The sequence below is a fragment of the Phyllostomus discolor genome, chromosome 8 (genome assembly GCF_004126475.2).
Source record: "Phyllostomus discolor isolate MPI-MPIP mPhyDis1 chromosome 8, mPhyDis1.pri.v3, whole genome shotgun sequence".
NCBI classification, from domain to species: Eukaryota; Metazoa; Chordata; class Mammalia; order Chiroptera; family Phyllostomidae; genus Phyllostomus; species Phyllostomus discolor.
In genome coordinates, this window is record NC_040910.2 from 61,035,080 (window position 1) to 61,061,030 (window position 25,951).

At 57.9% G+C, this 25,951-nt stretch overlaps 2 protein-coding genes across 16 annotated transcripts in view; one reads left to right on the forward strand and one right to left on the reverse strand.

Moving 5' to 3' along the window:
• The window catches only part of RAI1 (retinoic acid induced 1), a 108,304-nt gene extending 105,824 nt beyond the window's left edge, over positions 1-2,480 (forward strand). For 4 of the 6 annotated variants that reach the window (XM_036032854.1, XM_028534214.2, XM_036032855.1 and 1 more), the window contains one exon: positions 7-593. In XM_036032854.1, coding sequence (XP_035888747.1) covers positions 7-158 — 152 coding nt within the window. In that variant the 3' untranslated portion in view covers positions 159-593. The other 2 variants (XM_028534215.2, XM_028534216.2) reach the window with 1 other exon arrangement.
• A 636-nt stretch (positions 2,481-3,116) lies between these two features.
• SREBF1 (sterol regulatory element binding transcription factor 1) lies at positions 3,117-25,265 on the reverse strand. Of its 10 annotated transcripts, none has more exons than XM_036032862.1 (19): positions 24,475-25,265; positions 11,067-11,492; positions 10,512-10,672; positions 10,291-10,428; positions 9,988-10,209; positions 9,041-9,155; positions 8,588-8,807; positions 8,127-8,368; positions 7,850-8,028; positions 7,330-7,591; positions 7,085-7,251; positions 6,776-6,944; positions 6,177-6,285; positions 5,761-5,870; positions 5,508-5,640; positions 5,179-5,344; positions 4,529-4,729; positions 4,282-4,393; positions 3,117-3,975 (listed from the first exon to the last, which is right to left on the reverse strand). In XM_036032862.1, exons 1-19 carry the CDS (start codon positions 24,902-24,904, stop codon positions 3,749-3,751), a joined length of 3,789 nt encoding a protein of 1,262 aa, XP_035888755.1. In that variant the 5' UTR covers positions 24,905-25,265; the 3' UTR covers positions 3,117-3,748. The 10 variants fall into 10 exon arrangements, with proteins under 10 accessions (XP_035888755.1, XP_035888756.1, XP_035888754.1 ...); XM_036032863.1 differs by having other exon boundaries at positions 8,163-8,368; positions 10,512-10,684; XM_036032861.1 differs by having other exon boundaries at positions 3,117-3,972; positions 10,512-10,684.
• Between the last annotated feature and the right edge of the window lie 686 nt (positions 25,266-25,951).

A 25,951-nucleotide genomic window follows, 5' to 3' on the forward strand; every position in this document is an offset into this window, starting at 1 on the left:
TCACAGGTGCGATGGTTTACAGACACCCTCCTCATCAGTGCCCACCATGGACACACAGTAGGCGGCAGAGTGCCTATGTGACAGAAGTGGAGACCAAGGTTCAGAGAAGTAGCTGGTGCTTGAATCCAAACCCCGTGACTGCACTACCCAGTCCCTGAACATTTGTTCAGTGAGCCCCACTGGGCAGCAAAGCCTCCTTCAGGGCTGGCCTCTCGCCCAGGGTGAAGCTGGAGCTGGTGTCCAGAGCTGGCCTTCCAGGGAGACAGAGACCCTGAGCGAGACATCCGCAGGGAGCTTTCTCTCAGGCTGCTCCCAGTGCGGCCAGGCCCAAGACAGCAAGGGGAGAGAGCCCGGGACTGTGGGCTCTGCCACAGCAGGGGGTGAGGGAAGGCCTCCTGATCGGGAAGCTGGAGGTGAGCAGGCAGGTGAGAGTGCCGCAGGCCAGGCCAGCTGGGCAGCGGTGCAGGGGCAGGCGGAGGGATGGTGGCACCTATGAGGGTCTGACCAGCACTAGGCACAGAGCTTCCGGGGCGCGCGCCCTCTCCCGGGCCCCCCGACTAGACATCCGCAGCGCCCTAACTGCACCAACTTCTCTTCGGTCACAGGTTGCATATTCACCGAAGATAACTTTTCTTTGAAATGCCCCCAGCATAAGGTAGGTGACCACAGGCCTCCCCTGGAAGGGGTCTAGGCTGGAGAGGGACCTGCTCACCGTGGGCCGCTGGTCTTCCCAGACTTGCCCTCAGCGGGCTGGCGAGCGGGGCGGGGCCGCAGCGGGCTAGTCGGCACTCGTGGGACCCAGAGACCGCTTTAGAAACCTGGCAGGCCCTGCGGGAGGGGCCGTCCCAGGCAGCAGAAATGGGAGGACAGGCCGGAGACATGGGCTGGGTGCGTTAAGAGGCGTGGCGCGGGGCCAGCAGCCTCCCGCAGAGACCGCCCTTTCCCCCCCCCCCCCCCCCGCCCCGCCCCGCCCAGTGGTGTGCTCCAGTGCCGGGGTGGGCGGGGCCACAGGGATTGACCCGTGCAGAGGCCCAGCCGCGCCTAATGCAGCGCTCGGGTGTGTACTCTTCTCCTGCAGAGGCTTCCATTGTAACACACCCCGGCCGCGGGGGAAACCACCGGAGCCGCTCGCCCTTCCGCTGAAGGAGAGGGGTCGTCTGTACAGGCCTTTGAGCTGCTCCCTGAGCCGGTCCAGGATCCAGACCCGGATCTTGGACTGGCTGCCTAGGGCTGAACCGCTTGGTCCCTGGTTGGAAAGAACACACGTTATGGAGCCACCTGCTCCTGGAACTGGACAACCCGGCTTTTCTGTTGACACTTCTGGGCCAGGTTTGGAAGGGGGAAGCGCACAGAGCAGCCAGACTCCTTGGGGTACCCAGGCTCCGGGGGGCGGGGGACACCTTTAGCTTGGGGTCACGCTGCTCCACTGGAAGTTCCAAATCAGCATGGCACACATTACATGTGGGTGCTGCCGCCAACCCAGTCAGGTTGTGACATAGCTGGGCACCCTAGGGGTGGGGCTCCAAAGGGCCCTGGAAGTGGCAGAGGGTGACTCCTAGAAGGAGGCAGGGGGATGGGGGGAGCTGGAGCTGAAGCCTTTCTAGAGAGTGCTAGGCCAACAGGGGAGTGGGCCGGAGGCTTCGGAACAAATTCACAGCGCTGGAACAAACCATTCAGAATCTTCATGCAATTTGGGCAGAGCCAGGGGAGCGTGGGGACAGGCTCAGGGGATGCAGGATCCCTGGGTACTACAGGCTGGACTTGGGGCACCCCTTTTGCTTCTGTTCTTCCCGTTTCCAATCCTATGCCCCAACCGTGGAGCCAGCCAGGGAGCGCCAGAGTCTGGACCAGAGCACAGCTCCAGCAGACTGCCTCTGCAGGACCTCCGTCTCCAGAGACTGCAGCCCCCACGTGGCTCAGGAGCAGAGGCAGCACCAGATTTGTGTACAAACCTGTGTACCCCTCTATATATATGTTGCATAGAATGTATATATGTTGGGAACATGCTCGCTTCTGCCGTGTGTCGCTGCCGTGCGTTGTGCACTCTTCAGCACCAGGCCCTTGCTGGGAAGGGGGCCACAGCCAGGACACCCCTTCCCACACAGCCACCACCAGCCCAGGCCAGTCCCTCTGCCAGCCTGTCTTTGCCCTCAGTTCTGTCCATGCTTCGATAGGCCTGAGGCAGCCCCAGACCGGGGCACCCTAGCAACTTTCTGTACATATGACTGTAAAATGGTAAACGTGTGTATTATATCTGGCTTCGTTATATAGTGTATATATATGTATACATATACATATATATAATATATATGAAGACTGTAAATGTTAAGACTAGTGTTCTTATTAGTATATTGCTTCACACTGAAGATTGTGTGTATCGAGCTGTTTCTAAAAGATGTTTATTTTCCTTAAGAGTAAAAAACAGTCATTGCATTCAGAAAAAAAAGTCAATAAAGATACGATTGTTTTGGAAGTCTGCAGCCCATGGACTCTGACCAGATTCCGCTGGGAGAAGGGGCCAGGCTTTGGGTACGGGATGGAAATGGAGGGGAAAGCTCAGGAGGCACAAACGGAGAGTCAGGGACTAGAGCGGTTTGAAGGGTCAGGAAACAAGCCCCTGCCGCACAGTAGGCGCCCCGGCTCCGCCACACAGCCTCAGGTCGGATGCGGGTGGAAGGCGTCCTTCTCAGGTGTGAGAGCTAGGTGACTGAGGCACAGAGGGTGGGAAAATATGAAACTGGCACTCCAAACTCAGGGACACCAGGTTGTAGCTCTTGTCAACAGATCCTTGAGGACACTTGGTGTCCCCCATGTGTCCCCCATGTCACCCTGGGAGTGTGCAGGAGTAGAAGCTGGGAGGTGAGAAAAGACAGCTGAAATCAAATGGCCCTAAGGATTGGGGGCCCAAATGTGGCCCAGAGGTCAGTGGGATCCAAGTCAGCTAGGCGCCCTCCCTGGGCCTCCTGTACTATCAGAGAGGGGGAATCTAGTCCATCATGGCAGATGCGTGTGGGGAGGCCTTTGACCCAGTGCTGGGGAGAAGGCACCAAGGACCCCTCTGGTTAGCAAGTACATCAACTGAAGCACACACTCTCCCCAAAGAAACAAAACCCAGATTATAAATAATTTCACTTTTTATTCTCTGTACAAAACTTCTCGGCCTATGAAAATAAAGTTTGCAAAAGGCAAAGTAACACTTGGGTCTCCAAGGCCAGGAGGCTGATGCACCCTGATCTACACTATGTACACATCTCTCCAGAAGGCAAAGAGGGGCGTTGGGGCCAGGCCCCTTTGCTGGCCAGGAAAGACAAGTTGCTCCCCCCACAGCTGAGTGACACGTACCCCCTATCTTCCCTCTTAGATAGCAGAGGGAAAAGCCACTAGGCACCTACAGAGTCAAGAGGTGACAGACTGGACCGGCCCCTGCAATCCTCTGATCGGCCACCAGAGGTCAGCACCATCCTGGTCACCGCTAGTCGGGATGGGAAGGGGCAGGGGTGACAGGGTCACGTTCCTTCTGGCCTCCCAGGGCAAGCAGCAAAAGCCCAAAAAAGTCCCATTCCCCATCCCAAACCCTGCCGATGCAGTGCAGTCCCTAGGTGAACGGTGGATACTGGGATCTCTGGCACTGCCTTCAGCATTCCAGGTTCTGGCCCGTGACAGAACCAGAAAGCACTAAGGTGGCTTAAAACGGGTACTGGGGCCTAATGGCTGGCAGGTTGGGGCTGGGCGGGGCCGGAGAGCATGTCTAGCTGGAGGTGACTGTGGTCCCGCCACCAAGGCGCAAGAGCATCTGCTGGCAGTCATACAGCAGGCGGTGATCACCGAGCTTCTCGAGCATGCGCTCTGCCTCAGCCAGCATGCCCACACGCTGCCCAGGTACCGACAGAAAGCAGGGTGGCAGGTAACAGGAAGCCAGCAGCAGGGCCTCAGCTTGCTCCCGCCGCGTGGGGCATGGCTCCAGCTCCATCCCTCCTGCACACAAGCCGCATCACAAGGTGGGGCGTGGGCGGAGTTTAGTGCCCCACCACTCCCCTGGCCCGCCAGATGCCCGGCCCCTGCCTCCCCACCTGGATCTCAGGCACACTCTCGGGGGGTCTAGACTCTTCTCAGAGCCAGACATAGTACAGACACACATGCATAGCTGCGTATCCCACAAATGACGGTTACCTCATTGTATTCTCAAACACAGCAAGCCCCACCACACACACACCTGGGCAGGAAAGATGAGTCTGCACCAGCACCCCCACATATTCCTACATGGTCCACAGCCCCTCTCACCTCCTTTGCCACAGGAACTGGCCCTCTTCCTCAGACTGCGGTCCAAGAGCTGCTGTGTCCGCGTGGGGCTGGCCCCTGCCATCAGCCGGGCTGTGGCCTCATGTAGGAATACCTGGGCAAGAGAGGCCAGGTGAGTCAAGGTTCAGGCCAGGCTCCCACCTGGGGGGGAAGCCTGGCCTGAACCTCTCTCCACACCAGCTGCCTCACATCCCCTCAGTGAAGGGGAGGGCACATGGTGGGCACTCACCCTCTGCATGGCAGGCTGGAAGCTCTGCGCCAGACGCCTCAGGCCACTCAGGTCCCGCTGGAAGCCACGTAGCTCAAGGGCAGAGGGTGGAGCTCCACTGCCTGGGGCCTGTGAGGCCTGGCCTGGTACAGATGGCTGCTGCCGCAGCCACAGACTCGTGCGTGCCACAAGGAGCAGGTCACATAGGAGCAACTGCATAGCCTGGGGAGGGCAGGCAGGGCAGGGGTCACTGGGGGTGTTCCAGCTCTGGAAGGGGAAGGGCGGGGGCCTGGGGTGCCAGGGGCTGGCTCCGGGCTGCACTGCCGAGGCACTGCACCCACCTCACACACATGCAATGCAACAGCAATGCACCTCGGGACCGCCCACCTCTCCAGGCCTCCACACCCACCACCAGCCATGGCTGCAGCCTCCAAGGAGGGCCCTGCCACAGCACTCACGCCACCCCTTCTTGGGCCAGGATGGAGGGATTTAGGGCTGAACAGTGGTAACCACTCTCCAAGGGACCCAAGTCAGCCAGAGAGCATAGCCGGTTGGGCCCCAGTCCTGTGCTGTCAGGCCAACCCCAGCCTTCTGCAGCCTGCTGGGGGATGGCCAGGGAATGGAAAGGCTGCAACCCTGCAGACTGCCAGGCCCCTGGCTCCACCCCTCACCTTGTCAATGGAGATGCCAACTGGTGTGGTAGCCAGGCTGTCCTGCAGGTAACCACTGGCCTTCTCACAGGCAGCCAGGCAGGCTGGGCCAGACTCTGCCTTCCCATGGCCCAGCAGGGCCTGGGCAGCTTTGAAGGAGTGCAGAGCTGCTCTGGGCAAGGGTCTCCTGTTGGGGCCGGGGCAGAAGAGTGATGGTCAGACCAGGCCACAGGCCCTCACTGAGCTCCCATTGCCCTGGTTCCAGCTTCATGGCAAAGAAAGGGTGGTGATCCCAACTATGCAGAACAAGGCGGGGGGCGCGACGCTGGGCCAATCTGGCCAGCACTCACTTGGACTCCTGCAGGACACGGGGCAGGTGCTCCACCAGTGGGTATAGCCGCTCAGCTGCCTCCTCATCCCGCCGTAGCCAGTGGGTCACCACAGCTATCAGGGAGGCCCACCACTTGGCCACCAGGTCTGTGCCTGCAGAGAGCAGGGTGCAGATGGGGGCACTCCCTGAAACTCAGCCACACTGCACCTGAGGCTGAGCTGCTGTGGAGCAGGGACTGAGCGACAGCTACAGGGCAGGGGCCTGGGGCTCACCTGTGGCGGTGGCCATGCTGGAACTGACAGAGAAGGTGCAGGCCGGAGCCCCGGCAGCATCTGCACAGCTGTTCAGCAGCTGGAGGTACCCAAGGGCATCTGAGAATTCCCTGTGGCAGGAGGGACTGGCTGTTAGAACAGGGGCAGGGACCCTGGGAGTCCCGGGAGTGCAGTGGCCCTTCTCATCTTCCCACCAGAGCAGAGCCTGACTTCCTGGCTCTATAAAGTGGCCCAATCTCCTCCTGCCAGGCTGGTGGGGAAACTAAGACCCAGAGAGGAGCTGAGCTCTACCTGAGGCCACAGGGCGAGTGGCCAGTCACTTGGCTCTGGCCACTTCCACAAGTCCCTGGACACAGCCATTCCCAGACCCCACAGTGGAGGGCTTTTGCCTCACGGTTGGGAACGGGGACACTCACCTGTCCCCGTCAGCTGATGCAGGGCTGGAACTGGGCTGAGCTACACAGTTCAGTGCGCGCTCCAGGAGGTGTTCTCGGAATAGCTGAGTCACTTGAGCCAAGGGGTCCACTGTGGGGAGGAGGCTGTGAGTTGGGGGACCTTCTACTCTCCATATCCCCCTCTCCACACCAAGGGTTCTTTCCTGGGCACACAGGTGGGCTTGGCTCTCGGACAGACAAAAATTGGTGAAGAAATACCCTTGTCCTTGTCCTTAGGATAACTGACCTCAGACGGTGTCACCTACTCCTCAACACTACCTCATCAGCTGTCTTCCCCTGTCCGACCTCCTCACAGCACAGTGCTGTTGCCTGGGATCACCTCCCAAATCAGCCACCTGCCTGCAGGTCTCTGTCTCCCTGCCTCTGTTTGCTTCTGAAGAGCCCTACTTGGAAGAGACCCAGCCCCCAAAGCCACAGCAGATGGCCAGGCCTCAGACAGGGGTGGGCAGGGACATCCAGAGGTGCAGGGGACAGGAATGGGGCGGGAGTGAGGGTGAGAAACGGGGGATGGAGAATGAAGGGTGAGGAGGGGTGGGGGCGGGGGCGGGGTGAGAGCACACCTGGGTTTCCAGTTGAGCTGTACAGGCTCTCCCTGGGGGTGCTGCTCACGGCCCAGTCCCCATCCACGAAGAAACGGTGGCCCACAGGGTGGCAGAGCCACTGCATGGCAAGCGGCACTGAGCCACCCTGTGCCAGGCAGGCCTGGCGGGCGCTCCTCAGGAAGAAGCGCTGTAGGTGAGGGGAGGTGGGCTGTCACACTGGTCCAGGCAGAGCTCAAACCCAACCCCCAGCCCCTCCTCCAAGAGCCACTGGTCAGAGCTACAAAGACAAGCCCCCAGCCCTGTCCCTACAGCCTACCCCCAACTCACGGTCAGGAAATGCAAGGTCCGAGGGAGACTGGTCTTGACCGTCAGAGCAGCAGCCACATAGATCTCAGCCAGCGTGGCCACAGACAGGGCATCGCCTGCACACTCTGCCAGGTTCACGGCGCTCAGCGCCAGGCTGGCAGCAGTGAGGTGTCCACCTGTGTACTTCCCTGGAAAACAGGCAAGTCATGAAGCCGGGCTGCTGTCAGAGTGGCTGAATCCCCTAGGCAGCTCCTTGCCCATCATACCCATGGCATGAAGCTGGTGTAGCTTGTGGTAGACAAGGGCCGCCTCTCGGGCACTGGTGCGGGCATCTGCCTGCAGAGCACAGTCCCCTTGCAGGCCGCCAGCCCGACCTGCCAGCCAGCGGCCCACCCAGAGACGCTGCAGCAGGTGGCGGATAAGGTTCCAGAGCAGGCTACAGGCCAGGTCCAGGTGGGAGGTGGGCAGGGGCCGGCCCAGTGCTTGCAGTGCCAGCCACAGCTGCTGGGCCGCCTGGGCAAAGTCCCCCTGTGGGTGATGGTTTTCTGGGTGAAGCATGGCTATTCTGCTAGCTCTGAACCGAAGATCCCTCCACTTTGGGCTCCCTGCTATGACCCCAGTGTCCCCCGGCAGTGTGAGCTGGGCCACCAAGGGTCAGTGGGAGACTGAGCGGCAGACTAGAGTGGAGAGGACAGGGCAGATTCATGGCACACCCAGAGGGCAGAGGAGAGTGGGTGATGCCAAGCACCTTCCCAGGTACCCCCCAGGTTTCTCCTTGCCCCTTACCCTGGCCAAGTCCAGGTCAGCCTGCTTACGATGCCTCCAGAAGTGCATGGCAGGGCCCGAGTGGGGCCGTGTGACTGGCTCTCCATAGACAAAGAGAAGTGCCAAGGAGACCAGCACCAGCAGCCCATTAGTCAGCCAGACCAGTGGGGGTACCAGCCTCGGTGCCCAGCCAGAGCCATCTGGGGACAGACAGAAGGGCTGGGGACATAGCTCCCAGGAAGTGCAGAGCCCAAGCTCACGGGCCTGGGGTCTACACCCTCAAAAGTCCCCCTGCTACCTGTCTGCCAGAGGTGTCCATGCTGGCCTGTCCCACTTGTCTCTTCAGCACCCAGCACGTTGCGTCCAGAGCCCTGGTGGATGCTGGTGGCATCCAAGGGGCCAGAGAGACCCCAGCTGCCCAGCAGGGAAGCCAAAGGGTTACAGGACAGACAGAGGAAGACGAGAGCACACAGGGCCAGGCGGGAGCGGTCCAACATGCCCCGGCTGTGGGGGGATGGCAGCTGCTCTGGCTTCACCTGCGGGGGTGGAGCAGGGTGGTGAGGACAGAGTGGGAGTGGCCCAGAGAGCACTGCCGGAGGGACTGGGACCGGCACCCCACCCACCCTGACTGTGGGGCCCTGCAGGGCTCCAGGCCTCAGGTTTTCTGTCTATAAAACAGGAGGTAGCATATGTTAGGGGCTTCTTCCTGGCCCAGCCCTAGTGCAGAGACCAGAAAGGGCCACAGTGCAGAGCCCAACCTGGCTGTCCTCGAAAGCTGGGCTGTCGGGCTCCGAATCACTGCTGCTGCCACCACTGCCACTATTCCTGCTGCCAAGGGACAAGGGGCTGCTCTGGGAGGGCGAGCCGGCGTCCGAAGGTGGTGGGCTCAGTGTGTCCACCACCTCAGGCTTTATGCCCTCCATGGGCACATCAGAGTTCCCGCCACTGCCACAAGCGGACACCAGGTCCTTCAGAGATTCTACAGGAGGGAAAGGAGCAGGGCTGAGGGTAAAGGCCAGAGACCCCCACCCCACCCAAATCAACTTAGGGCCCTGGGGAAGGTGACTGGGAGTTGGCCTAGCTTCTGAGGGCCAATTTAGGAAAAAGGAAGAGCTAAGAGGCCTTATAGGCTCAGAACTTAAGGTGAGACCAGCGGCGGGGAGGGGCTGGAGGCAGGGCCAGAACCACAGGCCACCGGAGGCCAGGACTCACTGCTTTTGTGGGCAGCAGTACGCAGACTCAAGTTCTCCTGCTTGAGTTTCTGGTTATTCTGTTGTAGAAAGTGAATGTAGTCAATGGCCTTGCGCAAGACAGCAGATTTGTTCAGCTGCAGGAGGTGGGAGGGAGACAGCACAGTAGTTACCAGTCAGGCCTGGCAAGTGGGCACCTGAGCAGGGGTGGGGGTGTGGGGTGTCAGGGCTTCTTTGCAACACAGCTGCCTCAGGACCTTTGCACTCACTGTTCCTTCTACATGGAATATTCCTCCCCTAGTACCTTCCGCACAGGATGGACACAATGATTAATATGTAAAACACATGCAATACCATCTCACTAACTGCTATGACTATTAGCATCTTTGTGCCCCACTCCCTCATCTTCTTCGGGTCTGCTTCACATCATAGCACTTTGTGAGGCCTTCCTTCCCTGGCCACCCGATTCAGATCTGCAGTTCATCATCCCTCTTCCTGCCTTCTTTCCTCCCATAGCACTTAAAACCATCTGTCACACTCTAACCTGGGGTGTCAAACTCATTTTAACCAGGGGCCACATCAGCCTTGCAGTTGCCTTCAAAGGGCAGAATGTAATTTCAACTCCTTACCAGTTAAGGAATAGTTCCATTTATACAGTCCTAAAATTATTTTGGCTAACTATTCTGTATTTATTTTATTTGTTGTCATCCCCCCAACTAGAACATTGGTTCCTCAACAGGAGGATTTTTGCCTGTCTGGTCACTTCTTTATCCCCAGTGCTTAGAACAGCCTCTGGTGCACAGGGGCCCTCCATGAAGCTTAGCTGGATACATAAAGCTGACCAGGCCTGGACAGACTGGAGCCCAAGGCCTGGTCTGTCCAGGTCCAGCCCAAGTCCTTCTCTCCCTCCCCACTGCCTCCTTGCCCAAAGCCGCCGTACTCTGTGTCTGGGCAGGCCCTCACCCGCACCTTTGCCTCAGTGCCCACCACCAGGTCCTTGAGCTCGATGATCTTGTCATTGATGGAGGAGCGGTAGCGCTTCTCAATGGCATTGTGGGCGGTGCGCTTCTCGCCACGGCTCTGGGCCGAACCGAGGGACTTCCCACTGGCCACCAGCCGATTGATGGGCAGCTTGTCAGTGTCCACTATCAGCGGCACGGTCGCCAGGATGGTCCCACTGCTCACTAGGGTCTGCAGAGCCAGGTATGCGTCATCAGGCAGGCACGCATGTGCACAAACCCCATACCCTCCCCCCGTGCCCATGCTACCCACCTGCAAGGGCCCGGTCTGCACAGCCATGCCCGGGGCCAAGGAGCCGACACCAGCCGCCTGTACAGGGGCTCCTGTGTCTGCCTTCATGGTTGTCAGGAGCAGAGAGTCCGCCTTGATGAAGTGGGGCTGCAGCAGCACCTGGGGGCAGGGGAGGTCTCCACTGTAAGCTCTGTCTGGATCAGAAGCTGCCAGCTCCCCAGCCCCTGGACAAATCCCCTTACCGGGACCTGCTGGATCTGCGGGGTCACACTGTTTGTTCCAGGAGCCACTGTGGTGGTGGCTGTGGCTGTCAACAGCTGCTGAGGGGCTGCACCCTGAACCTGGGTGTGCAAGGAGGAGGGCAAGACCCCTGGTGGGCCAGGCAGTGGCTGTGGAGTGGTCCCTGGAGGGGTCCCTGCAGAGATGAAGTCTCTGGTACAAGCTGCCCTAACCCACTTCCAACTTGCCCTCAGGTCCCTAGCATGTGTGACCTTGGGTGAGTCATTACCTGTGTGGTCTCAGTTTCCTTTGTCAACATCCCCTGCCTGGGGCTCTGATGTGAACGAGTGAGCTTTCCAGCCAGGCCTTTGCCTCTGTACGGGCAGCACAGAGGCGACGCCCCAGCAGAACAGAAGGCAAGGCTTAGCCCAACAACGGGAACACAGGTGCTGCTAGTCAGCGTCTCAAGCAACAGAGAGGAAACAGCTTTCTAAAGCCTGTAAATTCCTCCACCATGACCAAAGTTGACCCTTCTCTCTGTGCTCCTGCCATCCCTCTCCCTCCATGTGCCCCCTTACCTGCGGAAAAGCCTCCAGGAGGGCTGGGGTACCCCAACACAGGGGTGGAGTTGAGCTGCAGTGGGGCTGGGGCTGGAAAGCTCTGGGGCAGGAGGGCCCCCGGCAGGGGCTGTGGGGTGGAGGGCTGCAGGACGGTCAGCGGTACCAGTTCCTCCTTGACGCCAGGCCCAGGGGAGAAGGTGGGCACAGAAGGGCATGTCTTCGATGTGGGAGCAGGCTGAGGAGGGGACAACAGTGGGGGTATTGCCTTGGGCCCCCCCAAAAAGCCTTCAAGTGTGGAGCTCATAGTGGCTTGAGGCGAAGACAAGCTGCCCAGGGAACTGGCTTCAGGACTGGGGGGGTTGGTGCCCCCTGCCCCGCCCCCAGCATAGGGCGGGTCGAACAGGCCAGGGAAGTCATCTTGGTTATTGATGAGCTGAAGCATGTCTGCGGAAAGAAGAGGCTGTGTGAGCGACTGTGGAGCCTTCGGGGACTAGCCCTGTAAAAGGCATCACACGTTTGCACACACACCCCTTGTCTGCACTGCTGTACATGTTCAAGCCTGTGGTCCCAAACACACAGCCATTTCTTGGACACCTGTGACATCTAGTAGCAATGCCTAGTGCTTCACATGTTACCAGAAAGCCCTTGCAACAATTAGATAAGGTCAGTGACACGAAGGGCCAAGGCCCCACAAGGCCTATTAACTTGCCCCACACATAGGCTGGAGCTTGGGTCCAAGACTGCTGACTTAAGAGCCATTACCAATTCATACTCCGTGGACCAGACCAAGGCTTGGGACAGAGTCAGCTGCTGGCCATGTCTGTGCCAAGCAGTGTGTCTCTGCATGTTCTGGGCATAAGCCCAGACCCTGTCTGCAGCCAAGCACACTTGGGACCTGGCCACTCGGGACTTTAGTTTCCCCTCTATACCGGGGGAAAAGTGAACGTTGTCTGTCCTGACTCCTTCCTCCTCCTGCAAACTGGGACACACTCTCTACTACAGCCCCTCCCACACCCCCCACCGCAGATGACTGGCAACCTGACTGGGTCATCCTGGGGCCCTCTAACTCACTGTGGGCAGCTGCCCACTGGGTCAAAGTACCCTGCAGGACCCATGAGCACAACTCTGGGAGCCCCCAAAGCCCCCAAGGTCCCCAGCCAGAGTTCTCAGCCCTGTCCACACTGACTTGAGGTGGTGTCCGAGCCAATGGCCTCCTCTCACTGGGTCTCAGCTTTCTCATCCCTCATCCATACAAGAGATTAAACCCCTTCCGCAGGGCTGCTAAGAGGCTTTGCACGCAGGCAGCCAGCACCAATTCAATTCCTTCCTACTGATAGGTGCCCAGACAGGAAAGTCACTGCAGGAGAGGCCTCCCTAAGACCTCCCAGAGAGCAAGATGGGGTGCTGGGCTCAGTCTCAAACAGAAGTATTTTGTGGGCCCTCCAGGTTCATGAGGGCACAAAGTACTTTCACTAGCAAGATCTCCCATCCCTCACCCCAGTCCTCACTGAGCTCTTTAATAGATGGGGAAACTTCGGACTTGAAAGAAACTGGTCCTGACTGAATCCAGGGCTGGGGTCCCAGACTTGGACAGTTCAGAGCTCCCCTGGGAGACAGAAAGACCACTGCCCCCCCGGCCCCCCTGCTTCTTCCTCCAGTGCCCCAGACGGACAGCAGAGGATGTGGGAAAGTCAGTTTCTCACTGCGGACGTTGGGCTGGGGGCAACTAATGAGGTTGAACGGTGGTCCACTATCCCTCCTGAGAGCTGGGAAGTGGTACACCTCCCCCTCGGGAATCGGTTTTTTCCCATTCATGGTCCAACAGCCGCCACTCACACACACACCCTCCAGGGAACCAGGGTGAGTGACCCCACAGCGGAGGTGGAGGCTCTGTAATGAAGGGGTGGGGGGTCCTCCAAAAAATACCTTCGAACGTGCAATCCATGACTCCGCAGCCTGCCACCCTTTCAGGGAGTCCTGGCAGCCGGCCTGCGGGTCTCCGCGCCGACTTCGCCACCCCCGGTTCCGCGGCGCTTAAAAGCGGCCGGAGCGCCCCGCCCCCGCCCCCGGCCGCCGGCCCGGCCCCCTCGGCGGGCCGGGCGTGGGGTGAGCGTGAAAGGCCAATCAACCGCCGCGCCGCCGCCTAGCTAGGGCCCCGCCCCACCCGACGGCGGTTCAGGTTCGGGTTTCACCCCAAGACTTTGCTGGGGCCAGGGTTACCCGCGGGCGTCCGCCCTTAACCCGCTCATCGCCGACAGCCGCCTGGGTTACTGGCGGTCAACGTGCGGGGCGCGCCCGCTCCAGCTCCCAGCACCTCCGTTACCACCTGTGGTAAGTGCCGCGGAGTGCGCACCGGCCCAAGGAGCCCCGGGGCCCTGTCTGTTCGAAACCACCGGCTCGCTGACACCCTGAGCAGCTCTTCACGGCTCTAAGCCTTGGTTTACTCCTCCAAAAAAGGGACAGTCACATCTTCTTGACATCAAATAAAAGAAGTAAAGGAGGTATGGGTGTTGTGCTCAGAACCAACAAGCATTTATGGCTCAGGGAGCCTGGGCTTCCCCTTCCTGGGGCAGCTGCAGCATGGAACCCGCCCTCCCAACACGCCGTAACAGGTCACTGCCAAGAAACTAAGGCCCAGGGTGCAGGAGGGAAACCCCTGCACCAAATACACATCTGGATAATACGGAAATCTCCTGACTCTCAGCACAGATGTCCCTTTGCAGAAGGACCTGGGTCTAGGAGGGTGTGTGTGTCTGTGTGGTCAATGAAGTCTCCTCAGCCCCCCAAAGCCTCACAGGCTCCCAGCAATCCCGGTGAAGCCTGACTTATTCACTATAGGGCCCTGGGAGGCCAAGAGGCAACTCAATCCCTAGGACAGGTGAGGAAGGTAGGGTGTCAAGCTCTAGGGTGACAGGCTTTGGGGGTCTTTTGAGGGGGTACCTAGGCCTATCTCCCCTTCTGTGTGAGGTCAGAGTTACACATACACACACACACACACACACACGCGCGCGCGCGAACAGAGCCTGGCCAGCAGCCCAGGTTAGCAGCTCAGGCTTTTTTGATCAAACAGACCACCAGCAAGGCCTATCCAGCCTCCAACCACAACACTGGCCATCCCTCCTCCTGCTCCCAAGCTCCTGACAGCTCGGAAGGGGCCCAAATCCCAGGTAGGCAGGCATGGTGACTGAGGAGATGGTGCTGGGGGCTGGACCCAGTTGCTCCCCCTCTTCAGGAGCCTCAGTGAGGAAACGACCTATCTCCTTCACACACACCCAGTTCCCCCCTTTTCCAGGTCCTTCCATGGCCTTGTCGGGGGTGCCAAGGACAACAGAACTTTTCTCTCACATGGCCACAGCCCTCTGCCTGTGGGTGCTCACACTCTCACTCACCTCAAAAACACAAAACTGAACGGTGCTGGTGTAAAACCCTGATTTATCTGAGTAAGAAAACGGGACCCAGGCAGGAAGGAGTCCAGGCCAGAGCTCAAAAGTAGACCTCATGCCTCCACCCTTTCCTTATTGTTCCCGGTTTGTGAGCCCCTCCCTTTCCCATCCCATTCTTCTCTTCTCTGCACATTGCCTTGTCTCTTTTTTGCTTTCTATTTCTCACTCCTTTGTGTTCGGCTTCCACCATCCAGACCTGAGGAGGTAGGAGGAAGAAGACAGTCACTCAATGACCCTCTGAGGACAGCAAGAGTCACGAAAGGCTCCGAGAGGAGGGCTGGCCTTGGGCCTCAGGGGCAGAGGACACAGTCTAAGATACAACCAGAAGGCCTGGGTGCCTTGGGCACCCAGTGGCATTGGAGTGGCCAGCCAACCACTGAATTTGTGGCCTGACCAGCCCCATCTCACTCTTCCCTGGAGCTCGGTCTGCCAGCCATCTCTGCAGAAGCTGGGTGCCAGGACTGTCTCGGGGGTGGAAATTTGAGAGCCAGCCTCATAGTCCCCACCCCACCCCACCCCAGATACAGCCAAGAGGGCAGACCTCTCTCTGTCCCTCACTTGCTGTGTAACCCTGGGTAGACTGGCCCCTTCTCGGAGCCTCCACCCCTCCTGTCCAGACGGGGGATTCTGGGAGAGCCCAGTATGTGAAGCACCCACCACTCAGCAAGGCCCCAACAGAGGTCAATCCCTCTGTACCAGTGTGAATGGTCTAGAACTAGAAAGTCAGGTGGTGAGTTGCCCAACACTTGGAATGTCCAAACTGGAACTCCATATCCATTTGATGGGAACTGTTTTACAGAGAGTTAACAGGGGCGAGACTAGGCTGTGGCAGGAGAAGCACCCAGGGTATGCCGTTTGAAAAAGCGCCTCTCCTGCCTCACCTGGTCCCAGTCCTGGGAGCCAGGACAACAGGACCAAACGGCTTTGGCTTTCTGACTGTGGACCCCTCGAGTCAGTGAGTCAGCAGAGCACGGTGCCTCCCCCAAGAAGGCGGACTCAGAGGGCACAAGCAGCTCCTGTGAGCGCTCTCTGAACCTAGGGAAAGGGCAGGAGGCACAGACTCGGACCTCAGTGTGACCATGTCCCTCTATCCCTGCCCGTTTTTTACCTTCCCTGCCACCTCCCCTAGCCTGGATTCCTCCTTTTTCCTCTTCTTCCTCCTCCTTCAGCCCTGATTCTGTCAGGGCCAAACAGGAAACCTGAAACCACCCCTCCTTCCCTCCCTGCTGTACCTTCCAACCTCCCTCTGAAGGCAGATGTGGGTCAGCCTTCGACTCTCTGGCTTGGTTACTCTGTGAAGCTGTGATGGAAATGCCAGGAGGGCCCCATACCATGAACTTGCAGGAGCCCGGCTATGCCCATCACAGAATCCTAGAGCCTGTCCAACCTGCATGAAGCCTTGAATCCCAAACTCTACTTGCATGCCTCCCAGGGCAGGGAACTCACTACCTCTACATTATGTCCTGATTCATGAAGCCCAGATCTATAGGGTCCAGCAGAAATAAGGCCTGCTTGAGTGTGGTGCGTAGGGTAATAATCTGGATGTAATAATTTATAGTTTTAATTTGAACGTTTCACCTAAAGTGTCATATGGTATACTTGGGTGTGATATTCTTATGTTACAGAATTACATGCTTATGATTTTGTGGTAAAAGATTTTGTAACACAAAGGGGGCGTTATGTGTGCCGGACCCTGTAATTCTCTGAGAGGAACTACTGCCCTTCCCTAAGGGCCTGCTGTGTGTTGGGCCTGTGCCAGGCACGGAAGGTACAGGGACACAGCACAAAGGCCTTCCCCTGGGGAGGTCCTGTTCCAGGGAGGGAGACCAGCAGTTTGCAAATACAGGGAGGAATGTAGGTGCAGGTGGTGATGAGCATACAAAGGAACTGAGACAGAGTAGAAAGTGTGAGGGGCCACTGCAGATGAGGTAGTCGGAGCAGGGCTCTCTGAGGAGGTGACCTCTGAGGAAGGGCCTGAGTGAAACAGGGAGTGGGCCAGGAGAGAGGAAGAATGTCCTGGGCAAGAGAAACAGCAGTGCAGTGACCTCAGGCGAATGTGAGCTTGATGTGATGAGACAACAGGAGGCCAGTGTGCTTGTGGAGGGGCTGGGGCTAGAGGTCAGGGAGGCAGCCAAGGAGCTGGGATTCCAATCCAAGTTGGTCCATCACCTGTGCTAAGGACACCAACGCTCCAGGGCATGGTATGGGCTGGAAAGGGATTTACAAACTCTCCTGTGCAGTGCAGACACCAAGGTTTGCAAAGGATTGCAAAGAACGCTAACCATATGATGCAGCACCACCACTCGGGAGAGTGAGAGGTAGCTCCTGGGAGCCCCCAGGGCGGTCCGCCTCTGCCTGCTTGATGGAGGGCACAGGGTGGGAACGGGGCGCTCACCGAACACTGAAGGGAGCTGGGGCTGCACCGCCATCTGTCTTGCTGCTGCCACCTGTGCCTCCTTGATCACCCCGAGGACTCGGGTCAGGAGGTTCACATGCCCTCAGCTGGCCACGTGTGCACCAGGGGCACCGGCTGCCCTTTGTGCACTCAGGGATGTCCCAGGGGTGCAAGTGTGTGCCGGGTTTTCCTGGAATGGGATGGGCTCTACAGACGGAAACTAAGACTAAGAGGTGGTCAGCCACGTGCCCAAAGGCCCCACAGCTGCCAAGTGGAGAACCTGGGACTGAGACCCAGAAACACCAACCCCAGAGCCAACACTTGTCAGCCCCAGCCTGCCAGGAGCCCAGACTAGCCTGCTTCTGCCCCACTTGCCTCAGGTCAGGAAAGCAACAGAAGCCCCTCAGGGCTCAGCTCAAACTACCTCCTCTCTTGAGGCCTTCCTAAGCTCCCTTGGAGGCCAGGCATCAGCAGGCCCCTCAAAGCAGAGCCAAAGCTGGAACCAACTCTGTGACCCCCAAGCACCCAGCACAGGGCTGAGCAAAGAGTGGATTAGAGTCGAGAGTTGTATAGGCTACCAGCTACCACCCAGCTGCTGGTTTCCAGCCACCTGAGCCCCACTGCTCCAGGGCCAGCTGAGCCTCCCTTCCTTGTCTGTTTTCTGAACACATCATGCTAATTAACGTTACCATGCATTTGCCCAGACCTTTCCTTCTGCCAAGAGTGCCCTTCCCACTATTCTCTGTCCACCTGTCAACCTCCTATTCCTCCTCCAAAACCTGCTCTAACATCACCTTCTCAGATCCTCCCCTCACATGTGTTGCCCCATGCACCAGCTCCCAAATCTACAGATCCCTGAATATGACCTGTACAATGGCCATTACACGAGATGCCCATCAGTACCAACTCAGACACCTTGTCCCAGGTGTGGGCTCAGGCCCATCCTCATTCACACAGAACCCACAGGCCTGCTGCAGTGCCTCTATTGCTGAGCACCTGCATTAGTTCCCCGTCTAAATCATAGTGCTGTGCACATCCTTATATAGATTGTATCTATTTCTCCCTTTGGGCTGTTTCCCTGTGACCTGTTGCACAACCACCAGGCTGTTCTCTGAAAAGATAAGCCCTTTATAACCTCCCTGCAATGTGTCCCATTTCCTGACAACATCACCAGCACTGGGTTTTATTGTTTTCATTTACTTTTGGATGCTTTGTTTAGACCCAAGAGCTGGGTGACTGGTGCTTTGATTTGCTTGCCCAAGTCTATCTTGAGGTGTTCTGTGCAGGAAGTAGTCACCTGGAGCCAGAGATCAGCAACATTTTTTTGCAGGTTCTTTGGCCTGGGAAGCAATCCCTGCTGGGCCTGGCTCCCTCTTTGCTTCTCATGGGTATTCTCACAGTTTCCAGCTCCTTCATCACCCCTAATCCTGCTGCCACTGGGCCCGGACCACACAGCCTGGGTGGCAGGGGAACTGTGGTGAGCCAAGTGTCTTCAGGCCTCTGTTCCTCATCTGCAGTGTGGAAGTGACAACAATGGCATTTCTAAGGTCCTTTCCAGCTCTCGTCTGTGTATCTTTAAACTCAGGGGCTTGCTCCAGGGTAAGGTGGGGGTGGGGAGCCCCACATTGGCCTCAAGCATCCCCACTTTGCCTCCCACCCAGAAACCCAGAATCCCCAAATGGTGAGTGCTTGGAACTGGGAGCCATAGCCCAGAATATCCTATACACTTTGAACACAGGCCCCCAGATAATCACCACTAACCCCGTTTAGCTAAATATAACAAGTGTCAGGGCCTGGTGAAGTACTCAGAAGCAGCAGTGCCCAAACTTCTGGGCACCAGGGACCAGTTTCATGGAAGACAACTTTTCCACTGACAGGGTAGAGTTGGGGACAGGAGTAATTCGAGGGAAGCTGCGCTCGCTTGCTCACTGCTCACCTCCTGCTGTGCGGCCTGGTTCCTAACAGGCCACAGACTGGTACAGGTCCACAGCCCAGGGGTTGGGGACACTTGCTCTAAATAATAATACTAATTGGCATTGGCCCTTGCTGGTGTGGCTCACTTGGTTGGAGCATAATCCCATAAACTGAAAGGTGGCAGGTTTGATTCCTGGTCAGAGTACATGTCAGGTTGCTGATTTGGTCCCTGGTTGGGGTACCTATGAGAGGCAACAGATCGATATTTCTCTCTTGCATCAATGTTTCTCTCCCGCCCTTCCCTTCTCTCTAAAATCAATGACCATATCCTCAGATGAGGATTCAAATAAATAAATAACAAATAAATAATAAATGAATACTCACTGGCATTGGCTGAGGGCCTGCTATGTGCTGGTGTACTACTTAAGCCCTTGATCTAAATGAGCTCATCCGATTGGCCACAACCCTAAGAAGCTGGTTCTATTACTGTTCCCAGTACACTGACAAGAACCTGAAGGTCAGAGAGGTTAAGCCACTTTGTCCATGGCCACACAGCAGGAGCTGCATGTGAAGACCTCTGGATACCTAGCCTTTCAGCTACAGGGAGAATGGGGACCCCAGAGCCCTGGGAAGGGAAGGCCTGAGGTGTGACTGGGAGAGGCAAGCTCACTGGACAGAGCTGGGGTGGTAATTGGGAAGTAGGGTGCTTTAGTAGGGCTCCAGGTCAGAGTGGGCCTCTCTAAGCCACTAACTCTCCCAGGTGGGATGGATACCCCCAGCCCCGCCACAACCCCCCACCAAACCCCAAATCTAGCAGGGGAGTCCCAAACCTGAAACCAGACTCAAAGACCCCCGTGCCCCCCTATTAGGAGCCCCATATGGGGCCATGTGGGACATGGGTCTCACATGTGGGCCATCCCAGTTCGTTCCCAGGGTCAAAGGACACATCCACAGGGCCTGTGGCCGGCAGAGACACTTTCTCTGGCCAGCACAGCCGTTCCCACCCGGGTGTCACCTGCTGTCAGGGAAAAGTCCACTTCCCAGGCCTTTGCCCAGTGGTGAGCCCTGGCTGGGGCTGACTCAGGATGTTTATGTTCAGCGAAGTAACCATTGAGCGGGAGGTAACTCCCAGCCACCTGCCTGCCTATCTATTGGACCCACTCCCAGCATGCTTCTCTCTGTTCCTCTCAACCCTGTCCCCTCAGAGGCATGGAACCCACAGGGGTTCAGGGACAGAAAACCTTATAGCCTCTACCTCCTGCTTTCCAGGGGAGGCACCTGAAGTTCAGAGGGCAGGGCACTCTCCCCAGGAAAAGTGGCCAGGCACTGCCACTGGGCAGGGGCAGGGAGGGGGTACACTTCCTGCTTCATGCGACCCTGGGTCAGGCAGGCCAGGTGCCAAGAGGCAGCAAAGAGGGCAGGAAGGGGGCCAGGAAGGGCACCATGTCTGAGAGGAGGGCTCTTTCTCCCGAGGGGTGCTGGGCCCCCGGGCCAGGAAGACAGGCACCATTTCGGAGCAGGGGGGTAAGGAGAGAGCCTGAGGGCAGGCTCTGGGCGAACAGAAAATGGCAGAGGAGGGGCAGGTCTGGCAAGCCTCACAGACCATGAATGCCATCTGAAATGGGGAACTCTGTCTGGGGGGCGCTGGGGAGCCACGGGGAGTTTGGGGACTGGGGAGTTTTGAGCCAGGGCTGGCCAGTAGGCAGTCTCAGGCTGTGTTTTCTAAAGGGGGAGGGGGGGCTGTGATTAGTGGGAAGAGAACTGGGCACAAAGTGTAGTGGGAGAGGTGCTGGATGGCAGTGTCACCCCAGTGTGTCCTCATCACCATAGCTGGTCGGGGTACGAAAAACAGCTGGTCAACATGGTCTGGATTCTGGGAGATAAGGCTCTGTGCGGTTGGTTTAGGCACCTTGGGAGGGTGTGCAAGGCCGTAAGCCCAGAGATCACTGTCAGGAAGGGGTTGAGGGAGGCAAGAGCCAGGCAGGCAGCCAGCCTGTCAGGCCCCTGGGGCACCACAGACACTGTGTGAATGTGGAGGTCTCCAGGTTGGGGACAGAGCAAGCTGTGCCTCTGGAGCCTGCAGAGGGCTCCTCAGCCAGGGCCCCCCACAGTGGATGTGGGGGCTGTGACCAGAAACTCCGTTTCCATTTGCCTCTTCCGCACTTAGAAGCACGTGCAAGGTCTGATAAATTAATCAGGGGGAAGGTGAAGACGCCAGCTTAGCAATAATTCCAAACCTGTGTGACAAGGCGGCTTTCAAGTCCCCTCTGTCCGCAGCTGATAAGCATCCGGGAGCACAGAGCAAGAAAGGAGGCGCAGGGAGTGGGGGGAGCTCATCAGAGGCCACTGGACACTGTCACCGGGGTAGAGCCTTTGCCCACACAACACAGGACTCTGCAGATCCACCCTGAGACCGTTCATGCGGCAGAGGGCCAGGCAGCAGGGTGGGGCTTCAGGCTTATGGCTGGCTCTCTGGTACCAGTCCTCAGTCTCACCACTCCAAAGCCACTCTTGGCTGGGGAAGGGAGGTAGCCTGTGGCCTGTGCCCCTGTATGACCCACTCCCTGGCCCCAACACAGCCCCATGTGGAGCAGCCTCTTGTTCTGAGCTCTACTGCCATGCCCTGCCCTTAACGCCAGTCTCAGGAGCTGGGGCCTGAATCCAGCTGTGTGAACTTAGGCAAGTCCCCCAACCTCTCTGTGCCTCAAGGTACTCGTCTGTAGGGTGAGGGTCCTAAGTCTGTCCACCGGGGTGGTCGAGAGGACTCAATGGTTTGTGCAGTGCCCAGCATGCAGCAAGTGCTCAATTAGTTCCCTATTCATGCTGTGATCCCCCACCGCAGCCACCAGAGGGGACTTAGGACAAGTAACCCAAGCATGGCAATGCCCTGCTCCAGCCCTATTCCCGAGTCTCCCCACTGCTTCCTAGATCTGGTCTGACTCCAGAGCCAGCACCTGAGGCCTGGCCCACCTCTCAACCCCTGTGCCTCCCAGGGGACCTGGAGACCCTTGGGCCCTGCCCTTTGCACTCTCAAGCCACCTCTGTCTAGACCTTATCGAATGTGCCTAGCCTCCCAGGGCAGGGAAAGGCTGGAAAGAAGCCCAGTCTCAGACCAGCAATTCCCCTCCCAGAGCCTCAGCCTACCCACGGAACCAAACACGGACTTCTCCTGGCAAACCCTGGCCTTGGGGTGTCCACTGCAGCACAAAGCAAGCTAGATGTCCATCAATGGGGACAGGTGGGTAAGCCAGGGGCCCTGACTACTGGCATGGAACGAAGCAGGTCACAATGGACTCTATTCGTGAAAGTACAGACCCAGGGGTGCCTGGGCTGGGGCAGGCTGCAGAGCAGCTGTAAATGGGCAGGAGGGAACCTACTAGGGTGGTGAAAATGTTCTGCAGCCAACGGGTGATACCCAACTTGGTAAACTTACTGAACCTCATTGAATTGTAGACTTAAAATGTGTAAATCTTAGGACCAGTAACCTATACCTCAGTGAAGTTGTTTTTAAAAGGAGGATCAAGAGTGTGCAGCCATTCCGAAAAAATATGTCCAGCAACATAGGAAATAATCCCCCACTAATCAACAGGGCTTGTCTGTAGGTAGAGGGTTTAAGGAAAATTTTGCCTTCTTTGTTGCTCCCCTGTGCTTTCTAATTATTCTAGAATGCAAAGAGAGTAGGTGCATAATTGGGGAAAAGAGCAGAAAGTCTGAATAAAAAACAAGAAACCTGCTGCAGTGGTGGCTCTGGACAGCTGCTCTGTGCTGTGGCATCACGACAGCATGGTGGCTAGTGGGCAGGGCCAGGGAGGCAGCAGGGGCAAATCTGCAGCCTTGAGAGCTGGGCTGGAGGGCTCTAGGCCTCTCTGAGGAGGTCTTTTTTTTTTCTACCCACCCCCGCCAGAAGCTGGGGGCCTCAGTCCTGAAACTGCCCATGAGTTTCTGCACTTCAGGGTCAGCAACTAGAAGTGGGTCATCAGTTTTTCCCCTTCCCTGAGCTCAGGCAAGCCAGACACGGTTCTGGGACTGAATTCATCCCAGCGAGAGGCCCAGTTGTTACCTTTTCCTCAGGCTAGGGCTGGTGCCTAGCCTGACCTCCAATTGCCCCTACCCCCAATTGCTGGGCAATCCTGACCTTTGGGTCCTGCAGGTTAGGGTTAATAGAATGTTTCTATAAATGAGAAAATAAGAAAAATCTGTGCCAGACCTGTACATGGGTTCTCCTCTGATTTGAATGGGAGCATTTGCACCCAGAGGGGAAACTGAGGAACAGCGTGTGAGACGGCTTGTGCAGGGCATTAAATTACATAGTGTCCAGATTCAAGTCCTGACCCCAAAGCCCAGGTGTGTGCCACTTAGTCATGGCACCTCCCAGTCTCCACCCACGAGCCTAGTACTTGTGAAACGGTTAGGTGAGTCAAGTTCGGACTTCCCCAGGACTTGGGGTTTGGGATTCAGAACGAAGTGATCAGGGTCTCTCCTTTCCAGCCCTGCCCGGGCCTGGTTTCAGAGAAAGCAAGTTGATAAGCCCCCCAGCCAGCAGCCAGCTGGGCTAACCTGGCAGGCTGAAGGAGGTGTGTGTGTTCTGCCAGTCCCAGGCAGAAGAGGCTCCATGGACATGTCCATCCAGGGGTGGGAGTCCTAAGCTCTTGGCCTCAGTTTCCCTAACAACCAAGTGCAACTTAGCCAGTGTTGCTGAACCTGTGCAGCAACCATCGGGGGCAATTTGCTGGGGCTTTGTAGCGGGTGCTCGTTAGCAGCCAACAACTTCCTAGTGGGTACCTGCCGAGCCGTGGTCCCCAAATCCCTTCTCGGCATAACTAGTGTATGATGCTTTAAAAGATATAAGTAATCCAGAGCAAGGCCACTTGTCCTTCCCTAACTGACAAGGTCCCGTGATCCGTTGGCATACCTTCCCTACCTCACCTACTGTGCCTTCCTCCAGGTCCTCAAACTCAGGGCCTTTGCCCTGCTGTGCTGGTGGCCGGGAAAAACATCCTTCTCAATTGGTCCCAGAGCTGACTCTTAGGTCTCAGCTCAAAAGTCTGCTCGGAGAGATCTTGACCCATCTCTGTGCCCAAAGTAGCCCCACCCCTGCTCTGCTCCCAAGGAGCAACTAAATATCTGTATTCGTTTTTGCCGGTTTTCTTAGAGACTTCTGTGCTCCCAAGAAAGGGAGGTAGCCCAGGTCCGTGACCCGACCACCCCCACCCCGCCCCCAGCCCCAACCCCACTGCGTCTAAGATGGGGACTACTATTCAACAGTTGCCAAAGAGCTGCGGTCTTCGACCCGGAGAGCCTGAACCTGCGGGTCGGGGCCGGAGGACGAGTCGCGCGGTGCGCAAGCGCAAGAGCTCCAGCGCCGAGCTGAACTTTCGGGACCGAGGGAATGACCGTCTGTAACCCCGCGCTGACGTCACGGGCGGAGCCGAGGCGGGGCCTCGGCAACGCCCTGGCCCCAAGCTCCCGCTGCAGCCGCTGTGGGGTTCTGGACGCTCTGTCCGCGCGGCGCCGCCCGAGACGCCAGAGTGGGCGCAGAGGGGCTCCGCGCTGGCTGAACACCGTAGCGCGGAGTACAGAGACGCCGGGAAGCCCCGCGCCCTACCAGGGGAGACAAAAACCGGGCGCCGCCTGTGCGCCCCACTCCTGAGGAACCCAGCCGGCCCTGACGCACCTTCGATGTCAGTCAGCAGCGCCGCGTCCAGCTCGCATGGCTCGGCTAGTCCCTGCTCCAAGGCCGCCTCGGTAAAGGGCGGCTCGTCCATTTCGCCGTCGCCACCTCCGGCTGGGCCCGGGGGCCACGGACTTTCGCAACGAGCTCTGCGTCCGCCAGCCCTGGCCCGCTGCCGGTGCCGCTGCCGCCGCCGCTCCGCGCGTTCGCAGCCCGCCCTGGCCTCGGTGGCAGCCCGGCGCCCGCGAAAAGTTCCTCGGAAACTGGGTTCCTCAGGGGCGGCTTGCAAGGGCAGCAGGGAGGGCAGGACGGGGGCGGGCCCGAGCGCGTAGGCCCCGCCCCGGGCTGGACGGCCCCGCCCCACCTGGGGAGAGCTTGACGGGCCCCGGGTCGGCCAAGCACACTGACCCCCAATGGAGAACCCTGCAGTCATTCATTTTACCTAGTCTCTGCGCCGCTGCCTCTGGCCCGCTGTTTGCGGGAGCTCGGGCGGGCCATGGCTCCTCTCTGGGCCTCAGTTTCTCCAGCACCAAGCAAAGTGGCTGAATGGAAGTCTCAGTACTGGGCCCGTCCCAGAGGTCTCTGGACTTGGGGGGAGGACAGAGGTGTCCTGACAAACTTCACTTTCTAGATTTGGCTCTTAAGAGCAAGAAAGACCCGTCCAATGTATAGCTGCAACAACTGCTGTGTGGCCTCAGGCCAGTTACATTGCCACTTTGAGCTTTAGTTGCTGGAGCAGGAGCCTGATGATGCCTGTCCCTAGGGTTGGAGTGCTCAATCCACTGAGCCACACCAGCCAGGGCTAATCTTTTATTTATTGATTTTAGAGCAAGAGGAAAGTGGAGGAGAGGGAGAAAGAGAAACACTGACTTACTGTTCCACCCACTTATGTATTCACTTATTGTATGTGCCCAGAGCAGGGATTGAACCCAAAACCTTGGCACATCAGGATGACGCTCCAACCAACTGAGCTACGTGGCCAGGGCAGTTCTGGTTTATTTCAATTCACCTCTTTGGAATCCCTCCCCTGCCACTTAGCTCTGTCTCCAACCCACAGGGCCCAGGGTTCATTCTCCAGGCCTGTCCCCAGCCAAGCTGCCTCCTCTGACTCAGCCCCACCTGTCATGATGCAGAGCAACCCAGCTCAGGTCTAAAGCACAGTCTGGCTTTTTCTTGTGTCCTCCATCCTGGCTGCTCCCAGAGACAAGCACCAAGTCTGGAACCAGGTATCCCTGAGGCCCAACCCTGTTGCTGTCCCTGAGTAGCTGTGTAACCTTGGTAATTGGATCCTTAGAACTCTCTGGGTCTTCCTGTCCTGGGTACTGAGGTGAGCCCACCTTCAAGGGCTGGACTGGGCCAGGTGGCCCCCAAACCCATCGGCTCTCCCCACAGCTGGATCTGGGAGGAAAGTTGTGAGCTGAAAAGTTGTTGATTTGATTCCCAGCCATGGCACGTTCCTGGGTTATGGGCTGGGTCCCTG

Bases quoted from the DNA above. Each gene is read 5' to 3' on its own strand.
- SREBF1 (XM_036032859.1), bottom strand. From the start codon at position 24,904: ATGACTGCAGGGTTCTCCATTGGGGGTCAGTGTGCTTGGCCGACCCGG. The intron at 4,730-5,178 runs GTGAGGGGTGGA...TGCCCTCCCCAG, and splicing joins TTGGCATCTCCATTGACAAG to GCTATGCAGTTGCTCCTATG. The intron at 4,394-4,528 runs GTGAGTGCCCAC...TCTCTTGCCCAG, and splicing joins TCCAGCCTGCCATGCAGAGG to GTATTCCTACATGAGGCCAC.